This window comes from Typha angustifolia, chromosome 7 (genome assembly GCF_048772165.1).
Source record: "Typha angustifolia cultivar Huaian chromosome 7, ASM4877216v1, whole genome shotgun sequence".
NCBI classification, from domain to species: Eukaryota; Viridiplantae; Streptophyta; class Magnoliopsida; order Poales; family Typhaceae; genus Typha; species Typha angustifolia.
The window spans coordinates 12,743,671-12,760,741 of NC_133245.1; the positions used below are offsets into that span (position 1 = coordinate 12,743,671).

At 37.5% G+C, this 17,071-nt stretch overlaps 1 protein-coding gene across 6 annotated transcripts; it reads right to left on the bottom strand.

Moving 5' to 3' along the window:
• Positions 1-1,130: 1,130 nt before the first annotated feature.
• On the bottom strand, positions 1,131-10,605 carry LOC140763554 (MDIS1-interacting receptor like kinase 2-like). Of its 6 annotated transcripts, none has more exons than XR_012104844.1 (3): positions 9,642-10,605; positions 9,052-9,418; positions 1,131-1,794 (listed from the first exon to the last, which is right to left on the bottom strand). XR_012104844.1 is itself a non-coding variant. In XM_073101801.1 (3 exons), exons 1-3 carry the CDS (start codon positions 10,603-10,605, stop codon positions 9,105-9,107), a joined length of 1,167 nt encoding a protein of 388 aa, XP_072957902.1. In that variant the 3' UTR covers positions 8,905-9,104. The 6 variants fall into 6 exon arrangements, 4 of the variants coding, with proteins under 4 accessions (XP_072957902.1, XP_072957901.1, XP_072957900.1 ...); XR_012104843.1 differs by lacking the exon at positions 1,131-1,794 and adding an exon at positions 3,840-4,034; XM_073101801.1 differs by lacking the exon at positions 1,131-1,794 and having other exon boundaries at positions 8,905-9,418; positions 9,642-10,298; positions 10,410-10,605.
• Positions 10,606-17,071: the final 6,466 nt, after the last annotated feature.

The following is a 17,071-nucleotide window of genomic DNA, read 5'->3' on the forward strand; positions in this document are numbered from 1 at the left end:
AATTAATAAATAAATGACTATTTATCTTAATACTAGTATTGTAATACTTACTTCTCTCTTTTTATTTTATATTCTAATATTTTTATATTTATTAAATACTACCACTATCTCTCTCTTTTTTGTTTCTCTTCTCTCATTGTTATATAGAGTACTTTAATCATTTATATAACAAGTAATTAACTATTTTTCTCAATACTAGTATAACAAGTAAGTAACTATTTATCTCAATACTAGTATTGTAACACTTACTCCTCACCTTTTATTTTACATTCTAATATTTTTATATTTATCAAATACTATTTTACCTTTAAGATATATTAGTTTAATCACTATCTCTCTTTTTCTTTTTCTTTTTTTTCTCTCGCATATCCTTATCTGCCATTCTCCAGAGTACTTTAGTCATTTGTAAAATTATGATTTTAACTTTATACACACGTACAATACTAGTTTACAAAGAAACACGAGAATGATTATACTATATACTAGTATTAAAAATAGTGAAGTCTAATTATAAGAATGTAATGATATAAAGAAGTAAAACTACTGTTGTACTTACAATAGTTGATGAGCTAATACAATATTAGAGGCTCTATGTTTTTTTTTTTTTTTTTTTTAATTCTCATATCTCCGAAGCTAAAATGTTGCAAACGATACCGTATGCGGCAGTCAGGTCTGCACGGCCGCCGCACGAACTTTAAGGCTTCCGCTGGAGGCGGGCTCTCTGAGGACGCGGCACGCCGTCAGCCTGCCACGTCGCGACGCCGTCCCGTGAATTCCGCACGCCCTGCGATCCCCGCCGTCCATTTTTCCCGCTTGCCGTCTCCGTGACGCAAAATAGATCGGAATCTACTGAGAGATCCGCTGCCCCCTCTCCCACTCCTTGCGGGCCCCACCGAACCCTACGACAGACAGCTACGCCGCGCGCACGCGCCTCCCAGCTACGAGTGGGGGGTGAGGGGTGAAAAGGAAAAAAGTTTAAATAGCAGCCCACGAAAAAGGAAAAGAAGAAGAAAGAAAACAAAAAAGAATTCGCATGCCAGCAGCCAACTTGGCCACCATAATCCCACCTCTCGCTTTCTCCCTCCCCACTTTTTATCCATTTATCTAATCCCATTTCTTCACTACTTTAAGGAACTTTATCCCGAGTGCTCTCCCAATTGGCACGTGACATTAGATGGATAGGCGGGAGTTCGGTGGGGGTCCACGTGGCACCTAGGGTTGGTGCCAACTTGGAACCTCATGTGCTTTAGGTGATGACAAGCTTGCTTGTGCTTTCAGGATCTGTTGCTTGATTAACCAAGATAACACTCGTTTAGGATATTATTACTACCTTATCGCGACTTGCCGTCCCTGATGCTTTCCTCCTGACCCTCCGATGTGGATTAAGCGTAATTATATTTTAGAAACATTGATTAAAATTACTATGTGTTTTACATCGTATCTTACCTAAATTATATTAAAAATTAAAAATTAGATATCTAAATTATTCCTCTATCTCTCTTGGATATCTCTCATCTTCCGATCCTTTTCCTCCCTCATTGTGTTCTCTCTTCTCCATCCCTCTCTCTTTCCTCACAGATCTCTCACCCCTTCTCTCTTCTTTCCTCTTTTTTTCCTTTCTCCTTGCCTCCTCTTCTTTCCTCCGCCGGAGAAGGAGGGAATCTCCCTCTCGTTTTTGGTGATGGTGCAGCACCACCGCACCGTCGGGATCGCCACCGAAGCCGCCCCCTCCCTCCTCTTTTCTTTCTTCTTCTCTCTCATTTCCAGTCGACAATAGTAGAGCTTGAGTACAACCTGGAGAGAGGAAGAAGAGATAGCAAGGGCATCTTTGTCATTTTATACCTATAGTTACTAAAGTTAACTAATGAATATAGTTATCTACGGTTTAACAAAAAAAAACTAATATTAGGGTGTTGTTGAGGATTAAACCTAAAATGTAAGAGGTAAATGATAAATACTCATAAGATGAGGTGTAAACAATACTAGAAACAAAATGTAGGATATTTTTAATCAATTTTCTTAAATTTTAAGCAAGAGTTGAGTGGCAGAGAAGAGCACGATCACATCAAAGGGAAATAAGGTGAACATGGTCTATTTTTATTGGCCTGGGTGTATGGATCTGGATCTAAAATTGTTTGCTGTGTCTTGTTAATATCCTAACTCAACCAAAGGACATATCAGAAAAATGGCAAATAGAAGTATCGTGTAAGACTTAGTAATCTTGTACACTGTACTCGATGTCACCAACTATGAGTACCCTTGATAATACTAATAACCAGTACGGGAACTGCGTCGTTTTACTACTCAAGTGGTTAGGTTTTGAATATTAGCCAACTTTTCTTCCTTTGATTGGCTGTATGAAGATATATAACTTGCAATGATAAAAGATAGTAGATCTAGGAGGACTTGATGACTTTCTTAGCATTTTCCTTGGGATCAAGAGGCCAAGACAACCTTGCTTGGAGTAGAGGCAACTGGTTGGATTATGCTAATTAGTTAATCCCTTTGGATTCTAAAAAGAACTAGTAATTATTGGATTTGGATGGAGACCCCAGTTCAAGAAACAATAAATTTTGTCGATCCAAAATCGGATCAATATCTTCAGCTCTAATTTAGATAGGCAAAGTTAGTATCTAACTCATGGTTAATGGACTCAAAATTAACCTTTGAAAGGCATAGTATTCATATGTTTGGTGTATTTCTATCCATTGCATAATAAGACCATGTCCGGGATCTCGAAGTTATTTAACCAACTGGGCATTATTCCACTGGTCAAATTGAAGTAAATCATTGTAAATTATTATTTATGGTGATGAAATTAAAGGATCAAATAAATTATTGACAAAACAATTTTATTAAATGATAATCTAATTATGCTTCTCTAATTATTTTCTTCTTATGTACCAATTCCCAAAACTTTATAAATGGAATATGTTGCATTTGTTTTTTGTAATTAAACTACGATGATACAATGTTATAGCATAGGAATCGCATGGCCTAGAAAAATAAAATTTAGTAAGTACAAGTTCCCTTTTCTTATGAATATTTTCTGGATTGAATAAACTTGATTCACAGACAAGTAATCCTAGTAGTCAATCAAATATGAAGATGGTAACCTCTGGCTGCATGCTAGAAGTTTGACAGACAACTTTGATTACCTACCCTCCTACAGCAGTTTGCAAGCTACTAGATGACAGTATGCATGTGACCAACTTGAGCTTAAAAGAGTACTAGAAAACAATGCCAATTCTGAGAGTTAAAACTTGGATTATAAGAAATTTACTTCTCTTGGATATACTAAAGAATCACGTATGCATGTTACTATGAGTTATCATTTCTTCTATCCAGATTAAGCTGGTGCTCATTAGCCTTAGAAGAATGCAATTAGTTTATTTCCACTCCTTTTCATGAACTGTCAAGTAGAATCATACTATGGAAAAGTTGTCAAATTAGTGGGCTCAGCCCATGTACTAATTGGCCCATGGCTTTTGATGGCCCTTGTAACTCCATGCAACATATAGCCTCATTATAAACATGAGATGCAATGTATGAGCTACTATACATTTGTGAGCCCTTAACTGTAAGATTTCCTTCTACATAATACGAAACTTAAATAATCCCAAAATAATCATCTAGAGATTAAGTCAACTTATTTTTTTGAAGTTATATTAAATTATATTGCTTGCATTTTTTGTCTCTTCCACTAGATTTTTGAAGTGAGTAATATTCTAATCTGAATGTCATCTTGCCTTTCTTCTGAAGTTAATATGGTCGATCAAAAGAAGTTGAATATTGATGAAGAGGAGAGAAGAAGAAAACTTCTGTATTAAGCAAATTGAATAATTACAAGAGGAAGAAGCTATATAAATAGCTTATCTAAAACAATTAGCTAACAAACCAACAAACTAGGACCAATAGCTATATGACAGATGTACAAGCTTAGCAATAAGCTTTACTAATTTTATCTTCACTAATTCTGTTACTCCCCCTCAAGATGGACTCATGATCATGAATGTCATAGATGGACATCTTGCCTATTAAAGGAAAAGGAAAAGCAGCTATCAGAGCATATATAAAAACATCAGCAAGCTGATGAAATCCTAATAGGTAGAAGCTTCAAAAATCCTTCAGAAAGTTTGTCTCAAAACAAAGTGACAATCGATCTCAATGTGTTTAGTTCGCTCATGAAAAAATAGGATTGGAAGTTATGTGGACAAAAGCTTGATTATCACAAAAGAAAAGAGTAGGAGTTAAAGACACAATCTCAAGGTCTCTGAGAAGTAGGGGTGGCAATCAGGTCGGATTAGTCGAGTTAAATAGGGTCGGGTCAAGATAGTACAAACACGAAAACAACCCGTTTAATAAATATATTATATTTTTTATACAACACATTTAACTCGTTTACACGACACGCACGACACGATTAACCCATTTATACGACACACATGACATGATTAACCCGTTTACACACACAATTAACCACAAGTTTACAATCATCCATTAACACCAATACCATTCACCCATTTACAAGATTACTAACCAAACTAATGAAAAAAAATATATATATCACACAAATCCAAATCCAGCAGAATTAGACAATATTTAGTAAATGAATTCAACTGGCTTGACATTCGATGGTGGAGGCATCATCAGAGTTGGTGAAGTGGAGGTAGAGATCGAGGTATCGATGGGGATGATGAGGTGAGAGAGGTGTGCAGTGTAGTTGGAGATAGGGAGGCAAGGAGGACGGGGATGACAAATAAGAGGATATTGCTCCTCTAGCGTCCCTAGATTTCTGAATCTGCTGAGGAAGGTGAGGCTGGAGAGGGAGGGAAGGACCTGATCGGTGCAACTAGAGAGGCGGTCAAAGGAGAGAGAAGGTAGCAAAGGGAGGAGGCAAGGCGGGGATGTCACCGAAGAGGAGATTTTTAGACGAGGGGAGGGCGGGGATGTCGCTGGAAAGAAGGTTTTATTTTATGAACCGTTGAAGAGAAGAGTGAGGTAGTGGAGGGGAGGGAGGCGGGGAGTGAGAGGTAGTAGAGGGAGGAGGGGAATGCGAGGATGTCGCCACAGAGGAAGGTCGAAGAGGAGAGTGAGAGGTAGACGACAAGCGGCGGGCGAAAGGCAATAGGTGACAACACTTCGGCACCATGGTAGGTAGTAGGTTGGGCCGAATTTTTTCCTCTTTTTGGTTTTTGATGAGGCAACTAGAGCTGTGAGGTGAAGTGGTGAATCAAGGCGTGCGTAAGGGGTGAGTTTGGTTTAGGGTGTTTAGTTTATATATAATGGGTTGAAGGTTGGCAAATTGACTCGACCCACCTGACTCGTATACTTAAACGGGTCAAACGGGTCAGTAGTATAAACGCGAACACAACTCTATTATTAAATGGGTTAGGCGGGTTAACTCGTTTACGACCCGAACTCGACTAGATTAAACCCAAGTCCGATGCCTGTTTTAATCCATAGATGAATTTATATAATCGATATACAAGTCTCTCCCCTTTAACAATAGAATGAGATTGAGAATAACCAAGGGGTAAGTCCATGTAAACTTCCTCAAACAAGTCACCATGCAAAAATGCATTGTGGACATCAAATTAGACCAATGTCCAATTGTTATTTGAAGCAATTGCCAAGAGATTGTTTTCTTTTATTCAATTCTCCCATCTAAATGAAAATTGATTTTATAGATCCAGTTACATCCTATAGAATGCTTGCCTTTGGTCAGTTACATCCTATAGAATGATTTTATAGATCCAGTTACATCCTAATGAATGAGATCAAAAGCATTTTTGAATAAACTGTTATGAGAAATAAAAAGTTAATCCGCGCTGCTTAGCCAAGAGGCAAATAAAACAATGATGATGCAAGTTATTCTTATTAAAAGAAAATTGTAACTATTCTTTTAACAAATCCAATCTCTTAAAAGACAAATGGCCTAGTCTTTGGTGTCAAGTTCAGAAGAAGCAGCATAAGCAGTAGAAAAGATGAAATACAACCATGAGAAACTAAATTAGTCTTATTAGAATAAAAAAAAGCTTTAAAGACATAAAGATCTTCAAGCCTTCTACCCCTACTAATCATATTCTGCTTGTACAGATCCTAAATCACATAAGAACCATCAAAGAAACTGACATAAACGGAGGTACTCTAGAGTAAATAATAGATAGATAGAAGATTGAATTTTAACTGAGACACATAAGGACCATCCTTAAGCAGCAAAACAGAATTGAGTTTCACAGTGCCAATGTAAGAGACGAGTATCCTATTGTGATTTGGTAGAGTAACACAATCATTCTGAACAGGTTAAAGAAAGTTAATTTGGTGAATCATATATGACTAATTGCACTGGAATTTAAAATCCAAATATTAGGAGATTGAGGAATAATGTTGAGAGAGACTGAAAAATAAGTACCTAAAGGAGCAAAAGTACTAGCTTTAGATGCACTCAAGTGGTTAGATAGCACTTACATCAAATCCTGATATTGAATTGGATTGAGCATTTGAACAAAACAACCCATATTGCCAGGATTACCATTAGCTATGGAATCAGAAATAGTTCGAGAGTTAGATTTTTGCCTTGGTTTACATCCAGGTGGATAACCATGACGTTTGTAGCATTTATCAATGGTATGACCTTGATATCCACATTGAGTGCAAAGAGGTCTTTTTTTCTGATTGTTATTGCTTTATTAATCTAGTGGAAACAACAGCCTTAGAAAAGTCATTCTTCACAACAAACGCCATAGAATCTTGCCCATTAGAACCATTAGTAAGGACATAAAAATTCCTTTGTTGCTCTTCTTGAGAAGTGCGAGCAAACACCTTGTTAATAGATGAAATAGAATCATTAAGTCCCATCAAAAAGGACATAACATATTCCATTTGGTGATGATCTGCAATGGACCTAACTCCCCCACAACAGCGAGCACAAGTATAAACAAGTTTATAATTACTAAGCACTTCCTAAATAGTCTTTAGCGTAGTAAAATAGGTACTAACATTCATCTGTCCTTGAGAAAGATTCATCATATCACGCCTAAGTTGCAAAATTCTAAGGCCAAATTTCTCTAGCTAAATTGAAAAATATCACACTAGCAAATATGTCCTTACAAATAGAATTCAAAATCTAGGATATAACTATGTTGTTGTTCCTAATCCATGAATATATAGGATCAGTACCTGCTAGGTGAGGTACAGTTCCATCAATGAAACACACCTTATTCTTGATGGAGAGTGCAACTAGCATAGTTTGGCTCAAAGAAGCATAGTTTTCTCCTATTAGTCGCTGAAAGACCAAGATGAGACCTAGATTATTGGAATTCCGAAGATAATAAAGAATCGAGACATCATTAGGGGTGTAAACGAGTCGAGCCTGAGCGAGCCGGCTCTGGCTCAGGCTCGGCTCGAAATTACTTTCGAGCCTCATAATGTTGCTCAGGCTCGGCTTAGCTCAACTCGAGTCGAGCTCGAGCTGAGCCTAACCGAGCCCGAGCTAAGCCCGAGCAAAGCTTGGGCTTGATTAGAGAATGAGGCGGTGGCGGCGTGGGCGGTGGCTTGCTGAAGGAGTCGAAGACGGATGGAGGAGGAGGCGACAACGAGAAGATAGTGAATAAAGGAGGAGGAAGCCGGCAAAGTGGACGAGGAGGAAGCCAACGGAGGAGGAGGAGAAGGCCGACGGAGAGGAAGGCGTGGCGCCGTGGTGGTGGCTTGCCGTCGTTGCCAATGGAGGCCGACGGGGAGGGAGGAGGTGGCAGCGCGTGGGGTGAGGTTAGGAGTGGTGATCGGGTGGATGAGGGTGAGGGTGAGGGTGAGAGTGAGAGTGAGGTGAAGGTGAGGGTGGGGTGGGTGAGGGAATTAAAGATAGGGAAGGTGACGTGATGGGCAAGGTAAAGTGATGGATGAGGGTGGGGTAGGTGAGGGTGATGAATATTGAATGGCAAGGTAAAGTGATGGATGAGGGTGGGGTAGGTGAGGGTGATGAATATTGAATGGGTTATGGGTGATGATGGGTTAGTGAGGGACACGTGGCAATATTTATTTATGCCACGTGTCCTTAGTTATAGCTAGTCAGGCTATCGAGCCTATCGAGCTTATTATGATGACTTGGGCTCGGCTCAGCTCTGACCCAGCCGAGCCGGACTCAAGCTTCACTCGAGCCAAGCCCGAGCTGCTCGTCAAGCCTGATAGCCCTAAACGGCTAAACATCATTAATGGCACTCATTGATGATTCAGACGAAGAAGACGATCCAAAAGCAGACGTACTTCCAGAAGCCATCAAATGTGAAAATGAAAGATCAAAATCAAATTCTGAGAGAATATAGAAGATCGATAGAGATCGATGAACAAAATTGAAGAAGAAAACGTAATGAGAAAGAAATCATGAAATCACACTAGTACTCTGATACCGGATTGAAGAAGAGGAGAGAAGAAGAAAACTTCTGTATTAAACAAATTGAATCGTTACAAGAGGAAGAAGCGATATAAAAAGCTTAACTGAAACAATTAGCTAGTTAACAAATTGACAAACTAGGACCAATAGGTATAGGACAGCTATACAAGCTTAACAATAAGCAAACTAATTTTATCTCACTAATTCTTCTATTGAATACTAGTGTGACATATTCTTATGTCATTGAGGCGTCAAAGTTGTTTGGTCTTCTTATCACAACACAAGCATTCGTTTTTGTTTTTATACTACATAAAATAAAGCGATCTATCGATGATGAACGCAGCTTAAATATCACAAATGAAATACCTAGTCATTGTTGAGTACTGTTTTATAGTTCCATCTTTCGAGAATATTATACTCTCGGTTTTTTACCAGAGTGGAAAGTGGAATAAGTGATCAATGGTATTGCAAATATCAAAAATAATATATATGAACACACTGAAATGCTTTCACCATTAAAAATTGATACACGAAATAAAAGATTACACACTAGTTGATTACTATATGACAAATAATTTGACAATATTACATTCTCAAAGTAAGAAGATATTCTCTAAAAGCATGCATATATTACATACAACATCATATTAAGTAGTTACCTCAATCCTGTCGAGAACCCATGAAGGTTATACACTTTTGATGATGAAAGCAATCAGGGTATATACGGCATGTTGAGTTTAGACAACTCTTGAGATATATATTGCATTGTTGGACGGCCTAGTGGATTGACATCCAAGCATGGCTGTATAATCTTGATTACTGCTAATATTTCAGTTAAAACTTCAATTGTTGGGTGTGGTAGTCGATGGTCCAAAATTTTCTCCAGTAGAGCATTGTCCATGATACGAGTAGATGATAAAGTAGTAATATAATCTCCCGGATGTATTCCCACAAGTACTTCAAATGCTACTACTCCAAAACTATATACATCACACAACTCGGTTACTCGCATTGTAAAAGCAAGCTCTGCAATTAATGAGATTGAAAATAAATTTTGTTAGAATTTATTTTCTTTCACGCAATGAAATAAGCATTGCAAAAAATTTGACTAGTTTTTATGCTTAATTTACATATGCTTTTCAAATTGAACTAAGAACAATGCATCATTTAGGGAATTGAAGCAATGATGTAACAGAAGCAATTCCAAGCATTCAAACTTTTAAGGTTAATAGAACACGATGCAATTTACCTGGTGCAACATATCCGTGAGTTCCTGCTAGCGTCGTCCAATTAGATGAGTCGTGCTTCAATAGTTTAGCTATTCCAAAATCTGAGACACAAGCCCTAAATTCTAAATCAAGTAGAATATTGCTGCTAGTGATGTCCCGATGAACTATCGGTGGAGAGCAATCGTGATGCATGTAAGATAAAGCATAAGCTATCTGTTTGATAACATTTAGTCTCTTGATCCAGTTCAACTCAATGGCATGATCTTCAGTATTGAGAATACTAAGCAAGCTTCCTTTCTCCATGTATTCATAGACAAGAAACCTGTGTTGAGAAGTGGAGCAATAACCATAAAGCTTCATTATATTTCGATGGCGAGTTCTTGTCAATGCTTCTATTTCATGTCGAAAAAGTTGCTCATGAATATTGGATCCTTCATCTTCCGGTGCCTGAATTTTCTTCACAGCAAATGTCTTTCCTTTTTGTAGTGTGACTTTGTAAACGCTCCCATATCCACCTGTGCCAATGCAATACCTGCTGCTAAAATTCTCTGTTGCTTCAAGAATTTCCTTGTATGCATCTCGTTTATCGTAGTTCCATAAGAAGAATGCATCATTGTGAGAAACATTTGCTTCCTTTTGTTTGCTTCTCTTCCTCCTCCAGAAGATTATAGGAACCCCTATAGAAACAAGTAAGGCAGCCAAAATCGGAAGAACAACTAATAGAATTATTTTACTTTTATCACCTTTACCACCTCCATTTAAAGGACTTGGGCTGCATGAAGGCAAACCTTTTCTCTCTCCGCATAGACCTCCGTTATGGATAAACCACTCCACTGAAGCATTCTTGAAAAAATGGCTATCAGGAAGAGGTCCCTCCAGCTCATTATACGATAAGTCTATGGCTAATAAGCTGTTCATATCTCGGAAGGAGGACGGAATAGAACCTGTCAATTCATTATGTGAGAGATTCAAGACTTGTAACATAACTAATGCACTTAGCTGGGCTGGAATGTTTCCAGCAAATGAGTTGTGACTGAGATCTAATAATTCTTTTAGGGACACTAGATTTCCAAGTTGAAAAGGGATGCTGCTATTAAAAAGGTTATTGCTCAAATTTAGAGAGAAGATTGCGATAACCCCCAAGTTGTCCAATTGATCCACTCAGTCTATTTGCCGATAGATCCAAAATCTCCAAGTTGGATATAATTCCTTGCTCTTGAGGTATCTCTCCGTAGAGTAAGTTGTTGCTCAGATTCAAATTAAACAATTTAGACAACTTAAATATTTCCCCTGGACTCTCTCCTTCTAAGTTATTAAACGAAAGATCAAGCATACATAGTTGAGATAAGTGTCCAAAGCTGGGCGGTATCATTCCAGTTATATTGTTGTTAAAGATGCTTAGGCGTGTCAAATTGTAGCATCCACTCCAATTTGTTGAGAGCTTGCCGAACAGCCTGTTGGAACTCAAATCCATATATATCAGATTGGGATACAATCCCAAGTTAGAAATTTCTCCCATGAGTTGATTTCTTTCAAGTCGAACTCGAGATAAACTTGGGCAATTTATCAAGCTTCTTGGTATGGGCCCTTCAAAGTTGTTGTCCTGAGCAGTAAAATGCTGAAGTAGACCTCCTTTGCAGACATCCGATGGTAAGGTACCAGATAAATTATTTCCAGCTAAATCAAAAATAATTAAGTTTGTGATATTATTCATTTCCTTTGGTAAAGGATCACTCAATCGATTGTCAAATAGTAGCAGGTCATAAAGGTTCGTCAAATTGCCCAATGATGGAGGGATGGGACCTGTTAAAAAGTTATCAGCGATGTCTAACATCTTCAAGTTCAATAGATTCCCTATATCAAGAAAAATAGAGCCCGAGAGCTGATTACCCCAAAGGTTTAAAATAGTGAGCTTGGTTAAATTCCCCAACGATGGAGGGATATGACCTATTAATATGTTATGAGAGATGTCTAACACCTTCAGGTTTAGTAGATTCCCTATTTCAAGAAAAATAGAGCCCAAGAGCTGATTATCACAAAGGTTTAAAAGAATGAGCTTAGTTAAATTTCCAAATGATGGAGGAATGGGATCTGCTAGACTGTTGTTTGAGAGTTCCAAGGCAACCATATTTGCTAGCTTTCCCATTTCATGAGGGATGACACCAGTGAACTTGTTACTATCTAGGAGCATATTTTCAAGCATGGTCAAATTCCCTAAACTTCTCGGGATGAGACCTGTTAGTTGGTTTTTTGTGAGATCTAACATTTTCAAGTTTGCAAGATTCCCTATTTCATGAGGAATGGATCCAGAGAGCTGATTACTCGAAATGTACAAACTAGTGAGCTTAGTCAAGTTACTGAGAGAAGGCGGTATGGAACCACTTATCTGATTCATAGAGATAATCAAGTTGTTGAGCATTACAAGTGAGCCAATATTTGGAGGAATACTTCCGCTAAATTGGTTGGCAGACAGATCAAGAGAGGCAAGCTTGGAAAGATCAGCAATGGTAGTTGGAATGGATCCATGCAGTTGGTTGAAGGTGATGCTGAGGCTTGTTAATGTCGCCAATATTGAGAAATCGAGGACGTCGAGCGTCCCTACAAGACCCATCTCCTCTAGAGATATTGCGGAGATCACCCTCCGCCCTCCATGATGCATGACACTACTACATGTGATGCCAGTCCAGTTGCATGGATTAGTCTTAAGATTCCATGAGTCTATGGCTTCATGGTTTCTCGTAAGGCTAGTTTTCCACAGGAGGAGAGCTCTTCCTTGTGAATCAAGTGATGCCAACTTTGCAACACTTGAGAGAATTGGGAATAGCAATAGAACCAACGAGAGGAAGTTTAGGATAGACAACAAATGATTCATAGCTAAATCTAAGTGAATGCTAAGAATAGTCTTATCCTTGAAGAGTTCAGGGACTTGCATATATATATATATATATATATATATATATATATATATATATATAGGAAGCGTTTGCGACGACTCACTCAGTCATCTTTCTGATGGTAATATATAATGATACATTTTAGTGTGATACTTTAATAAGAAAAGCTCTTGTGGGATCCTGCGTTAATTTTCTGGAGAGAATCCCACTCAAGTGGAAAACCCAGTCACTACTGCCGTATCCAACTCCAAGTCTCTAACTAAATTCTTGCTTTGATACGTGATGTGCGTGTCGAGTCCTACTTTAATTTCCACTCACATGAAAAATGAAAAGTGACCATTGAACCAGTAATAAAAAGGAATCACAAGGACTAATTCTAATGAACTTGTTGGCTAAAAAGTTCTATATGATAAAGATAAACCAAGTGGACATAGATAAATGGTGGAGCCAAGCTCAAAACTTACTACGTATTCCTGTTTGAGTTATACAATATTGTACAAGAGACAGACTTAAATGAAAACTAGCGTTATACTTTCTAGAGGAATTTGCATCTGACACTATATATTATTATCTATTTGTGGTTTACACTCTATATATTTTTAATATTTTCAAGTCATATCTTATATTCTAGTAAATATTTATCGAAAAATATCTTGTTCTTAGGTATTTAGATTTATTAAGTAAACTTAACCAATTGCCTTAATTATAAAAGAGACAGATTCCCTCCTACAAGAAAACTTGCACAATCCTATTCCAAAAATATTATGACCGATTATATTTCCTATTCAGTTTTATTCATTCCTTATCTTCATTCTAACATGATTACAAATCTTTTCTTACTTCACAGTAAAAAATAATTCTCTACAACCTAAAATATAGTAATCATCAATTATTAAAATGGAACCCAAGACTAAAAATTGACACATGAATTTTATTTTAATTAATTTAATTTTAAAAACTAAACTATAATTTTTAAGAATTTTAACATAAAATATAACTTCCTAATAAATAATAGATGAGAAGAGAGAACGAAGAAAAAAAAAATGGTGGAGTCCTCCGAACTAACTGTACTGGCAAGTATCAACTAAGTCGAGTTATTGAGCTAAATCACTAACTACCGTACAATTTATGTTTATGGTTTATAAATAGAATATGCTCTTTTAAGTAGCCGAACCAGCAAAAAGTTGAATAGTCTACCTATTGCCATGAATCCACTCTGTGAAAAAAAGATAAGAAAAGTATGAAAGGTCCTCCTTCCACTAAAACCTAAAAGAGGAGAAAAAGAAAAGCTACCAATTCATAACAATTTCAGTTCCCTTAGTGAGATGTTTTGATAGTGAAGTGATATGCAGATCAATTGTATATTTGCCAACATAATTCCAGTGTCTACGGAAAGAGAAGACTTGCCAAATGGAGAAGACTGAGAGTTGTCTTTCTACTCCAAATCTTGCATTTCACTTCTTTAGACAAAATAAATAAAAGGTGCTGACCAACAGTAGTGTTCAATAGTTCGAACAACCTAACCGAAGACCCGGCCCGAGAAAAGGTTTCCTGAAACCATCTCTTGTGCCGTCTGTGATGAGGAGACCAAATTGGTGGAAAATCCCTATACTCTATCATCTATCGGTTGTTAACAATATCAATTCAGAGATTAGGTTCACACTGGTAGGTATCTCGGCTCATGACTTCTGGTCTTGTTAGAAAAATTCTCTATCCTCTCCATCCCTTGGTAAACTTTAGGTGTTTATCATCTTTATCATCCGATGAAAACTTTAGATAAAGCGCAACTATAGAATATTCAACTTTAAAGCTCTCGCCCCAAGTTGAATTCTACCTAGAATTCACTTACATATGGGAGAAGCGGGAGTCATATTATCCCTCTTTTCTATTCCATTAATTTCTTTTTCGTCCTCCTTTGTAGGGCCACACCCATTATTCCTCAAAACCCATCAGTTAGATATCGAAGGAACATGCCTTTCAATTTTGATTTTGTGAGAATTGACTATGACAAAGTAGAAAGAAAAGAAAACGAAATCTTATTCCTAGTTTTCATATTTTTCTCATAGTCGTGGGTATTTTTAATCTTTTCTTACCAAATTAATAAGATGTAACTTTAGATTGGTTGAAAAGTAACCGAGAAAATATTTGTGTAAAAAAAATTTTAATTACGTTTTGCACCTCTAAACTTTAACTACCCTTTAGTTCATATTCTTCTTTTACTAACCTAAATAGCCTTTCATCCCCCCTCATTTTCCGCTTTCCACCTCTCCATTTCACCTATTCACCTCTCCAGCCCACCTTGTAGCAAATTCTCCTTCTCTAATTCACTACTTTTTTATTTTTCTTTTCAATAAATCTTCATCTTAAGATGCATGCATTGCAAAGTCATACTCGTACGTAGTGCCCTCATCACTATCCGTATCTTCCCGTTCAGACCTTGATCTAAATGGGAGATTAATCATAACATATATGTCCACCCACATCATTGAATCTTATAGAAATTTCATAACATACAAAGTAGAGAAATCATACAATTTTGGGTGAGAAAAGGAACAAACTTCAAGAAATCTCTAGTGTTTGTGTTGGGTGATTTCCTCTTTTTGATGAAGAAAGACAGAAGGAGAAGATGGCTAGAGAAGAATGGAAGGAGAGGGAGAAGAAGATTGTAAAATTCTCATTCCCTTATACAAGGGTAGTTTTTGGAAGTTGACCTTCCCAAGTATTCGACGACAAATAGGGTGGTAAAAATTGAGCCGATCAGACAATCTGATACGGTAACCGACTTTTAAATGGATTTGAATTTAGTTTAATCAGGTTTGGATCATAAACGGATCAACCTGTCTAAGCTGATTATTAAGCGGGTTGTGTTCGTATTTATTTCCTCAACCCGATTAACTCATTTATAACCGACCCACCAACACGTTTGTGATAGGATAATCTATTTATGACCAAACTAATCGGTATATAACCCAATTATGTTATAATCCAACCACGTGGGTCGAGTCGGTCGAGTCAAATTTAGTTAGTTAATTTTGCTTATTGCTTTTAATTTTAAATCAAAGCTTATGCAAGTCTAATAGGGCGAATTGGATACGATTCGCTATGGTGCTACTCCCATAAATAGAAGTGGTCATGGGTTAATTATCATATATAGAATAATATTAGTTTAAGTCAATTTATTATTTTGTCTTCATCTTTTATCAGAGCCGTTAAAGCTTCTTTACTTCCTAGAAATAGATCTTAACCTTACGACACATCTCTAATATTCCACAGTCGTCCGCCACCCTTTGATGACTGCAGCAACATCGAATAATCTGTTTTAGCCTCATTTCGACCTTCCCTCACCTTTTTGGTCATAATTTCTTGCATCAATCTCCAAATCCACTCAAACTAGAGCTACAAGAACCCTAATTTGTATAGTTCTTAAAATCTCATAATTTTATACTAGCGGATTGTTTTTGATCTAAATTATAATAGTGATATCAAAGCCATCATTCCTCAGCCAACATGAACAAGTGATCCAAAGCTAACCTAGGGTCCCAGGGGAGATCACGACCATGTAGGACCAAGAACTTGTCTCCATCTTTGTGAAGGTTCTATTAGCGCTACCAACCACCATCGTCGATGAACAACTCGTGTGGGCAGCGACGATACTTAAAAATACGTAGAGGAATCCACAAGATCCTTTAAGAAGAACATTGAAAGGCTCGAAAGTGCGATCTAAGCCTTGACAATAGTTCTCCTAAAACAACACCACCCCCTCGCGCTGCCAGCTATGGTAGAACCGGCCACCCATGGCAAGAAAAATCAAACCCGATAGGGAAGGAAGGTGTTGGAAGGAATGAAGTGCACGTATCGCAAGGCAGCCTAAATTTTCTTGAATCGGTTCAACCACCTCTTGCTACTCAGTTTTGGACTCATGAGCATGACTTTGGGCCCAAGTGCAACTCAAGGATAACCAGTGGAACAACTGGGTGGACTCACAACAGCTGATTGAGTTGGACCTTTCATTTTTTATTTTGTAAAAATTAACTATGATACAAAGAAGATAAAAACTGAAGAGATTCCAAATAATTCAAGTGTCACATTGTTAATAGGCCAGGGTAACCCATTAACACTAATAATGATACAACAGTCAAGTCTCTCTAAATCCTAGCCCTTCTCTATCAAAAGGATAAGAAAAGTATTGAAGAAGCCTGAAAGGGGGGAAAAAGAACATAATCCCGGGTTTCAGGAACCTTCTCCTAGGAACTAACCATTGATACACAAACAAATTCCTTTAACATTTCTTCTTCTCCTTTTCCCTTTTACAGTGTAATGAGTAATAACTGTAACCTTCGATGCAAATCTGTGGACAACGAGTGGTTACATTTAATCCAAAAAGAAAAGTTACCAATTCAATAACCTCTTCAGTTCCCTTAGTGCGATGTTTTGATAGTGAAGTGAAGTGCAGAATTCTATGGATTTTGCCATTATAATTCTAGTGGCTATGTAAGAGAGGACTCGTCGTGAATAGAAGATTGAGAGTCAGACTTTCTACTCCAAACCTTGCATTT

Excerpts from the sequence above, each read along its gene's own strand:
- LOC140763554 (XM_073101798.1), bottom strand. The coding sequence starts at position 10,605 with ATGTTACAAGTCTTGAATCTCTCACATAATGAATTGACAGGTTCTATT. Across the intron at positions 9,419-9,641 it reads TCACGGATATGTTGCACCAG|AGCTTGCTTTTACAATGCGA; the intron begins GTAAATTGCATC and ends CATTAATTGCAG.